Source organism: Hibiscus syriacus, unplaced genomic scaffold (assembly GCF_006381635.1).
Source record: "Hibiscus syriacus cultivar Baekdansim isolate YM2019G1 unplaced genomic scaffold, ASM638163v2 tig00010263_pilon, whole genome shotgun sequence".
NCBI classification, from domain to species: Eukaryota; Viridiplantae; Streptophyta; class Magnoliopsida; order Malvales; family Malvaceae; genus Hibiscus; species Hibiscus syriacus.
Window position 1 is genome coordinate 694,707 of NW_024062210.1, and position 10,507 is coordinate 705,213.

The 10,507-nt window shown below is 31.6% G+C and overlaps 1 protein-coding gene across 2 annotated transcripts; it reads right to left on the bottom strand.

The window, feature by feature from the left end:
* Positions 1-3,231: 3,231 nt before the first annotated feature.
* LOC120203729 (protein indeterminate-domain 5, chloroplastic-like) lies at positions 3,232-8,213 on the bottom strand. 2 transcript variants are annotated; one of them, XR_005523893.1, is made up of 4 exons: positions 7,730-8,213; positions 7,251-7,647; positions 5,361-6,616; positions 3,232-3,329 (listed from the first exon to the last, which is right to left on the bottom strand). XR_005523893.1 is itself a non-coding variant. In XM_039203921.1 (3 exons), exons 1-3 carry the CDS (start codon positions 7,896-7,898, stop codon positions 5,416-5,418), a joined length of 1,767 nt encoding a protein of 588 aa, XP_039059852.1. In that variant the 5' UTR covers positions 7,899-8,213; the 3' UTR covers positions 5,307-5,415. The 2 variants fall into 2 exon arrangements, 1 of the variants encoding a protein (XP_039059852.1); XM_039203921.1 differs by lacking the exon at positions 3,232-3,329 and having other exon boundaries at positions 5,307-6,616.
* Between the last annotated feature and the right edge of the window lie 2,294 nt (positions 8,214-10,507).

Below are 10,507 nucleotides of genomic sequence, written 5' to 3' on the forward strand. Positions count from 1 at the left end.
CTGATTTTTGCCATAAAACAAAGATTCTCAGAATTTGTTTATGCCCGCTGTGATTCAATGTTTAGGCCTTTAGATTCATAAGATCCATAATCGTGGAAATTAACGTGATTATCAGGGCATTCAAGTTAATTAAAAAATTAATACAAATTATTTATAATTCAATTGATTGCTTAAAATGTGAAGAATGGGTCAACAGATCAGTGATGACATCGAGAATCTTGAGATGCTTACTACATTCCAACGGAGTGGACAAGTGAATGATTATTTTAATTTCTTTTAACTATTTTTAAATTTTATCATTTCTTTTATTCACTTAATAAACCCCATTAATTATTTCGATGCAGGTGATTATTCTCTTAAATGTATTTTTTATATATCATTCCGATGGAGAATTTATTTGGCCACCTAATACCTAACCCAATACTAATTAATTAATACATTTGAAATTAACTGATTAATTAATACAGACAGAAAATTATTTTATTGCTCCTCAGGTCTATTGTTGACATTCTTTGGACATTTTCTCCATTCCTTTTCTTTCCCTTTCTTTATAACGTTTAATTGTACTTGCATAAAAGAGTCCATTAGTTTCTCATAATATTATTAAATTAAAAATAAAAATTATTAATTAAATGCTAATTTCACTGATAAGATTGTTATAATAACATTTAAAAATGTGAAATAAAACTTAAGTATTTTATGATTTAGAGATTTTTATTTGGGGTGAGTATTGGACATATTTTATTTTTAAACTTTAAATAAATTTAATGTAATAGGTGTGACAATTATACATATTATCCTATTTTTTTTTTATTTTAGTATTATTGAAAAAGGTGATACAAATTTAATGATGAATCTATTAAAAATTATTTATGAGATTGAAGAAATACAAAGTATATATAAATAATAACGTTGGGTCTGAAATTCAGACAGAGGCAAAGAAAGAATCAGGAATTATTCTTTATAGTAATTATTGGGAAACTGTCGGATAATGTGGCACTTTTGTCGCAATTGATGTCCTTTTTCTCTTTATGGAATCAATGAGTCCGTGACTGCCAATCTGTTTCACAGTACTTATTTACAACATATTTGAACCTTTTTTCTTTTAAATTTTTAAGGATAAATTATACATAATATTTCATAAATTATAAATTTATAATAAATATTCTTTTCCAAAAGTTATAAACAAATCATGTTATCATTAAAATCAAAATACATATTTAATATAACATGGCATAATAATATTTAATGATGAAGTGATACGTCTTTTTAATAATTAAAAAAAAAACATATTTTCTAGTAATTGATATTTTATTGAAAAAAATCCCAAACAAATATAGAGCACCAAATACATAAAACTAAGCAAAATTGGTTAACTTTATTTATCACAGTTGGGGTAATATAAAGATAGAGCACCAAAAGTTCCCCAAACTAAAACAACACTAATGGTTTCAAGTTGAACATGTCAATAAAAGTCAATCCAAGCTTGTCCAATTGTCAACCCGACGACTGGTGTTATTGACAAGTGCAGGGACTCAAATAGGATAGGATGTTAGAGGTAAATAATTTAATAGTTTAAATAGTATTTAAATTAAAAAAAATAATGATAAAAAGTTTTGAACATTTGATTAAATAGTTATGTTAGTTTTATTTTTTAAAGTATTTAGACCTTCAACGTTTTATTTTGAGATAAAAAGATACATCATTGAATGGAAACCACTAGTCAACAATTTTTTTTTCTTAAGAAATAGTCAACAAATAGTTAATGCTCTAATATATGGTCAAATTTACCTTAAAATGAAGCGTTAGAGGTCAAAATGCTAAAAAAAACAAAGAAAGAGATAAAGTGACTATTTAGTCAAATGTCAAAAGCATTTTATCTTAAAATAAAACGTTAAGTGTCAAAATACTTCAAAAAATAGAATTAAAAAAATGACTTTTAGTTAAACTTTAGAAACATTTCTATGCATTATGCCTAAAATATTTGGAGATAGAGACAAAATCTAATTTAATATATATATGGGTAGGATCCACTTGCACAATGTAAAACTCTTTAGTTTTACACATATTTAAAATCGTTTGATGAGTGAAAATAAATGGTGAGTTTGACTCTTTGTTTTACAAATTATTATTTTAGATTTGTTGTAGTCAGTTATGAAAATTTCTAATATATATATATTCACTAGAAGAAGAAAAAACAAGCAGTCAATCTTAACTATTTATTTTCACTCATCAAATGGTTTTAAATCTATATAAAATTAAAAGTTTTACATTATGTAAGTAGATCATATATATATATATATATATATATATATATATATATATTAGAAAGTTTCATAATTGACGACGGCAATTCTAAAATAATAATTTGTAACGATATAATTAACGTGTGGATTATTATTTTTATTCGATTTAATTACTAGTCAATATAAATGATCTATTTTGCAATAGTATTATTTCTAACGTATACTAAGTTATTTTAGGATGATATAAATTGAATATCAAAGTTCTATGTATATAGTTAAATCAAATAAAAAGAATATTTTACATTACATATTAAATTAAAATTTATATATAATTTAAAAATGTATCTATAAAAAATTGACATAATACTTGGTAGAATGCATTCATTGCAGGCACATTAATCCAAATAATATTAAAAAAACAAGAAAAGTATAACATTCCCCCATGGAATATTTACAACTACAAGGGGACATGGTATCCTGGAAATTGTACAAGCTAGGGCCCTTTAAAAATTGAAAGAATCGCATCAAATGAGGATTTGGTCACCTTATACAGTTATAGAGGTCACATGTTAGTTTACCAGGAAATTTTTTTACCATTCACTTGTTGCATATTTTGCCTATGCGTTGCTCTATTAGGTCAGGATAAAATACGGTCAAATTACAAAATAGATATTGGTTTAAAATAAGAGAATTATATTGGTTTGAAGATGCCAACAAGTGTTAAGTGTAGGACAATATACATTTGGAGAGCACATGCATCCGAAGGCAAAAAAGAAACGACACTGGATCCTTATATATTCTATAATGGCGGCTGCCTAATTATATAACTAATGCAATAAAAAGTAGCTGAAAAGGATGAACTAAACTCACCCTCCAATGTAAGAAAAAAAAAAGATTGGAAACTCACATTAACAGTTGAAGAGAAAAGAAAACAAACAAGTAAAGGTTTCATACAAAATATAGCTTGGATTTTAGGTTTCATTACCTGCATTTTTCTGTCGAGTGATGACCGTTTCTGTTTTGAAAACCTCACCCCTCCAACCTTCGTTTTTCCCGAGTCGTTTGCCTTCGAACAATGTCTACCTTAAAAAAAGAAGAAGCTAAATTTGATAATTAATATCATAGCAAGAGATATGATGCTTCAAGTACATGCGACATGCTAATAGAATATCTTAAGTCTTAATTAAATAATTCGTATGTTGTATCTTATTTTAATTATTTGTTATTATGTCTAGAAGTTAGTCGTGGTGAAAAACAATCAACTTCCAAAAATCTAGCATGCAAGCAATATTTTTGTTTATATCAGATATATATAATATTAAATGAGAATCAAATTCAGTGTACAGTGATGGAATTATCCACGTTGACGTGAAAGGTGATAAAAGGGTAAAGTATTTTACTCAACAAAAAGAAAGAAAAGTATTTTTGTTTTCTACATTAGCTTTTTCTGCACAGTAAAGAACCTCGTACGTAACAGCAAAAATTATTACTCCTTCATAGGGTGATACTTATAAATAAATATTTTATTTATTTATTTATTTACAAAAAGGACCGTTATTAGGAGTATAAAGAACAAGCCACGGTTTTACTGTCAAAATTTACTATTTACTGCTATTTTATTGTATAACCATTGCCGTGGAGGCATGAACCCAGTTTACAATTTGGATTTCAAGCTAAAAATTAACGAGAAACAGTGAGTTTTTTTTTTTACAACATATTCATACAAAATATTGAAAGTTTTAGATACAAAAATAATGAAGATATAAATGTAATAAAATCTATACAATTATCGAATAAAATATATAAATATAATTATAAATATGAGTGAACTGCATATTTAGTCACCCGACTATTACTTTGATTTCGTTTGGGTCACTTAATTATTTTTTTTCAAAATCTTATCTAAAATTATGTTTTGATTATGTTCTAATCATATGTTATTAAACAATTAACGGTGATGTTGACATGTGAAATTTTTAACGAGTGATCAAAATGAAACAAAATATAACGTTAGATATGATTTAAAAAATAGTTAAATAATCAAAATAAAATCATAATAATAATTAAGTGATTAAATAAGTAGTTTACTCTAAAAATAACATATACGGTACAATTATTAAAAAACTCGAATGTTTTCACGGATCAAATGCCAATGAAATTAATATAGTTTAAGATGGGAAAAAATCATAGTAGTAAAAATTAGGGTAAATTACACGTTTAGTATATAAACGATCAGTTTTGGTCCGTTTTAATACCTAAATTTTTTTTTAAAAATTCAAAAGTATACCTAACGTTTAGTTTTTGTTTCGTTTTAACACCTCGTCGTTAAAAACTTAACGGATCATTTGCATGTGGTACCTTTTTATGGGTAAATTACATCAATCATCACTCAACTATCTTCTCACTCCTTTTTTTGTCACTAAAGTTTATTTTTTTAATTTAATTACTCAACTTTCAATTTTCTCCTAATTTAATCACTCAAACTTTAAAACTTATTTTTTATTTTTAATTATATATTAATAAAATAATAATAAAAAAATGTTATGTCACAAAAAATATTAATAAATAAATCAAAGTGATTGAAATAGGAGCAATTTGAAAGTTGAGTAGTTAAATTGAAATTTTAAAAAATTTAGTACCAAAATAGGAGTGTGAAGATAGTTGAGGGATGAATGATGTAATTTACCTATAAAAACATGATTTTAAACATTAAATATGATTTTAAAAAATTAAAAATTTAAATACTAAAATTGATAATTTATATATTAAACTAGTAATTTATTCCAATAATTAATACTGGTAAAAGAAGAGGGAATGAAGATGATTGATGTATGGTCAAAGAAGAAAAGATAGATATGTTTGCTTAGGGAATCTATATGATGAGGGCAACATTGTCAGCCCAAAAAAATGTTTATTTATTTTTAAAAAAAAAACAGACAGACAAGAAAAGAAACAAAACCCATATGTACCACACGGTTCATGACTGTTTCAGGCAAGACAGTGTGTCAGAGAATTCATAGAAGCAAGAAAAAGTAATTTAAAAGTTAAATTAAAGTCATATTTAGCGATGAAATCCAAAAGTAAAACTTTTAATTTTTTTTTTACATTACATACCTTTGTACTTTCTTCATATCTTTTCTCCATTTTTCTTGTTTTTGGATTTCTTTCGTCACTGGAAATTCCCACGTCCTCCGAAAGATTGGTGGCTCGTCGGCGCCGTAATATTTGTGTTTCCGATCCCTTGTTGTTGTTGTTGTTGTGTAGCTCCTCCGCTCATGCTTCTAACTATTTGTCCGACTCCGAGAAAGTCCCGAGTCAATCTGTCTGACCCGCCACCGCTAACATTCAAACTTTGCTGATGAGGCGGCGGAAGCTGCGGTAGTTTGTCATGTTCCAAGCTAGTTCTGTTTGCATAAGTGTTAAATGTATTGACTACACCGGAGCTTCCGAAAATGGGGGAATTACCACTGGCTATGGAGTTCATTAGTTCATGTAGATTGTTGCTGGCGGTAGTTACCCCGAAAATCCTTCCCAAGTTTGAGGTTTTGGTTCCGGCTGAAGACGATGTTCCGAAGCTTCTTAGAAGAGAATCTTCGTCGTCGTTGTTATTGTTGCTCGAATTGGAGCCCATTTGATCAGCTTTCTGAAGCAATGCGGTGGCGGACATTTGAGGCACCATGTTATTGTTTTGAACCGATGAACTAAACAAAGAAGGAATGTTGTTGGAAGTGATTTGATCACTCATCAAGTTGTTCGAGAAGAGATTCGATGCTTTGTTTACGCCACCACCACCGTTGCTGCCATTGTCGTTGTTGAAATTATCCGACATCAGCAAACCCGAATACGCTAAATAATAATCTGCACCACCATTGTTGCTGCCGCTGTTCGACTGGAAGCTGAGGTTGAAGAAACCGGCCGCCGATGGAGTGTTACTTGTGTTGTTGTTATTGGTTTCAGGAAACTGCATTAATCCTTGGAATGATTTGTTGTTTCCCAACAACCCATGTTGGGGTTGATGCTCTTTGTTGAAAATCTTATTCGATTCTTGCATGACGAAACCTGGTGAAGTAACCATCGACTGTTGCTGTTCTTGAGGTCTAAACGAGAACGATGGAGAACCCATCGACGGCTGAAGAAGATGATCGAATTGCGAACTCCTCGAACCACCACCAAGTTTCAAAATCTCAGCGCTTTGATTATTATTGTGGTCTAGAATCGATGAAATTTGGGTTCCAACTTGAGATAACCCTAGGCTCATATAATTGCTACTTCCATATAAATAGCTGCCAATGGAGTTTAAAGGAGGCTGCCTTGCAGTTTCTTGAGCCAATGCTTCACAAAATGCCCTGTGAGTGATAAAGCTGTCACGTCTGCAACACAGTGAACAAGCAATCCATTAGATAAGCAGTGGGAAAAACAAATAATTTTTGAACTAATCACTGGAGAACTATGAAAATGATTCAATCAATTTTGACCCTAAACTACCATTTCAAGAACTGGGTGTTCAATAAATGCAGCAAGAGAATGTATTGAAGCAGGTGAAAAGTGATGAATCAACAACCCCAATCCGGGACTTTTTGTCTTTCAATTAATGCAAAAAACTGAGGAATATATCTAAATTTCCCAGTTATGAAAATCTCGTTTTCTAAATTACGATGGCTATTTAACTGTTTCGGCTCTGTCAATAGCGGTTCGATAATAACCATAATCGACACCGAACCTATACATGAGAATGGATACCTGCAAGAGCACAGACCTGAACATGTCTAGCCAACCCACAAAAGAACAAATGTGGTAAGAACTATACATGGCAAACAATCACGTGAATAGAAAGAAAAAAAAAAGAAACGGTGGTTCCAACTTCCATGTACAAACAAAAGCTGAACTGTTTCAATTTTCTTCTTGTTTCTTGAAGATGGGTTTAAGCTTTAAATTCGATTGATGAATCTAAACCGAGACAACTTAAACTGGAAGGGAAAAAGAAAAGAAATTAAAGTTGAATACCTTGAGAAGAGAGTGCCACAGTCACATCTGTACTCTTTGGTGCCACAGGTCTTTGAATGAGCTTTCCAATCGGATTGCACGGCGTACCGCTTCGAACACTTGTCGCACTTCCATTTCTTCTCGCCGTGTTTTCTCGAGTAATGCTTTTTGATGCCCGTGAGGTCGCCGAGTGGCCTCGAGGGGTCGTGGTGGACGCATGTGGGCTCGGGGCACACATAAACCTTCTTCTTCACTTCTTTCGTTGTCTTCTGCTTTAGCTTCCATGGCAAATTGTGTCCCCTTCTGTGAAGCTGTAAATTTTGTTCCCTTTGGAACCCTTTGTTGCACACCTCACAGATGAACCTGTTTGTCGCCATTAAAGTCTTGGGAGATAGTGCTACCACCTCCGCATCTGGATCTGTCATCATATATAGAATTAATCCCTTGTCATCACAAAAACAAACTATCAGAATTTAGGGTTTGGGAAATTAGATACTTGCTTGGAGTTCCAGGTTGGTTTCTCTTTTTCTTTTGAGGCAGCGGGGATGGATCAACCGGCGGTCTAGTCGATGAAGTCGGTGTTGAAGAATGAAGTATTTTCATCTGGTTCTGATTTTCTTCTGTAATTCCAAAGAAATGACCTGAGGAAGAAGAAGGTTCAGCCGCCATCTTCAAACAAAAACCTCACCTTCTTCGGTTGCAGTTATTTAACTTCTCAGATATAATATCTCCTCGAAAAACCCAGTAATCTAACAACAAACCCACATTGAAACCTAATCTGAAAAGGCCATAAAAGTTTGTTGAAATCAGAAGAAAGTTTGATGAGAGAAGAAGAAAAGCAAAAAAATAAGAGAAAATCTAAGCTATGGACATTTTGCTGCTTTTAAATGCCAAATTGTGAATATTTTTTCTTTTATTTTCTCTTATTTGGTGTCTTGCAGAGACACTAACACATACATATATATCATCGTCATCATCTCAACCATATTTTTTTTTCTTCTTTTAACTTTTAGCTGATTGGTTTTGGTTAGTTTGTTTTGAAATCAAAATTAAATGAGAGAGATGAAGAAGGAGAGGGTCGGTGGACCCAATCCATTAGCTTTATAAAACGACATAGTATAGCGCGTAAGAGCAGCATGAAGTCCTCTTCTCTATTTTCGTAGCATTTTCCTACACTCACTTGCAGACAAACTTGCTAATATCACCCTTTCCCCCGACTCAGCACTCCACTGTTAGAACCATATATATATATATATATATATATAGTTTAAAAAAAAATTAATTTCTATAACAAAAATTAATGAAAAATTAGAATATGTAAATTACATATTTAATTGTCACTACAGCAAAAGTGTTTTTAAGCGGCGTTTTTAGCGGCATTTGGAGAGTAAACGCTACAATATTTTAGAATATAGCGGCGTTTATATTTCGAACGCCGCCAAATGATACTTTAGAGGTGTTTGTTGCAAAAACGCCGTAATAGAATGGTAATTTAGCGGCGTTTATGGCACAAACGTTGGTATAGAGTTATTTATAGTGGCGTTTTATCAACAAAAGCCGTAAAAGATTAGTCATTGAGCGACGTTTTTATAAAAACGCCGCTATATAGTAGTAATAGTGCATCGTTTTTTGATTAACGCCGCAATATGGTTGTTTATAGTGGCGATTTTAAAAAACGCTGCAATATGCTTCATCAATATGTGATACTTTAGCTGCGTTTTTTGTACAAATGCTACAATATAATATACATATAGTGGCGTTTTTCCAAAAAACGCCACAATAGAGAAGAATTTTTTAGCGTTTTACGCCAAACGCCGCAATATAGTGGTAATTTAGCGACGTTTATACCACAAACGCAGTAATAGAATGATAAATTAGCGATATTTATATCTCAAATGTCGCAATAAATAATGCTTTAGCATCGTTTTTAGACAAATGCCACAATAGTGTTACTCAATATTGGCCTTTTTTTGTATAAACGCCGCAAAAAATATGTGATATAGTGGCGTTTTTTTTAAACGCCGCAAAATGTTAAATATATGGTCCTCCCTTTTCTCCTACCTGAACCCTAAAATCATTTCAACTCTTCTTCCCTTAAATCTTCTTCTCTGGTACAACAACATGCTGAGTACGATTCCAAGCGACGTCGTCTTTTGAATCTCCCGACGATCAAATCGGCCCTCTAACCGAGGAACTATAAAACAATTGCACGGTTTGATTCCTCTTATCAGTAATGATATTTTTGTTTTTGTTGGTATTCTGAAAATGGGGAAAACCTAGAAAGCTAATGTATTGGAGAAAAAAAGGAGCAGGTGTTGCGTTGAGTAAGAGAAATTATCGTAGGAATGTCTATGTGGCGTATTTGCTCTGACAATGGATCAAATTATCATTGGGAGACTATCGGTCCAGTCTCGCCGTCGAAACTCGATGATGAGCCGAAAGGAACTTCTATTGCTCCATACCCTTCCATGGTCGATCTCCTAGTTGAAGGTAATAATCTATAAATCTTTAAGTCGCTATGCTATATATACTATTTTTCTAAGGTCAGTAAAATTTCATAGATCGTATGCATGTAGGATCTTCGAAGCTTATTGAGAACGATGATAGAGGAGTGGATAAATACCCGATGTTTAGAACCGACGTTGCCTCAATGAAGAGACGTTGCCTCAACTGTTACTCCAAGTAAACACTTATATCATCTATTTAAATTTAATTTAATGTTTGATTTAGTTCCCAAGCAACCTCCAATCAAGTTTCATAGTGTAGGTGGAAGGTCGTTATCTGTTTCAAGTGAAGCACTGAAGCGCGCAAAGAGTCTTTTTGGTGAACCGGAGGTTGGGGATTTATTTGGTGAAATGGATGAAGAGTTTCTCCATATAGAGTTTACAGGGAGGAAAAACTTAACGATGCATCGTCAAACAAGGAAAATAACTTTCCTACGTCTTTTCCCCAAGAAGGAGCACAACTAAATATATTCTAGTGAACAATATGATGAAAAAACAGTTTATGCATAACTTTAATGTTTCTAAATTTTATTGTATTGCCTCTAGTGTTAAGTATATTTATGCGTAACTTATGGCTTAATTGAAATGTATGGTTGTTAGTAATTAGGTTAAACAAAAAGAGGAGTAAATTTATGTACTTATGTAGAGCATAAATTAAATATTTATAAAATATTTGATTTTATATAAATCAATGTATTTAGCAGCGTTTGTATAAAAAACCACGCTATATAACCCACCTTTTGCAGCGTTTGTATAAAAATGTAGAGTACAAAT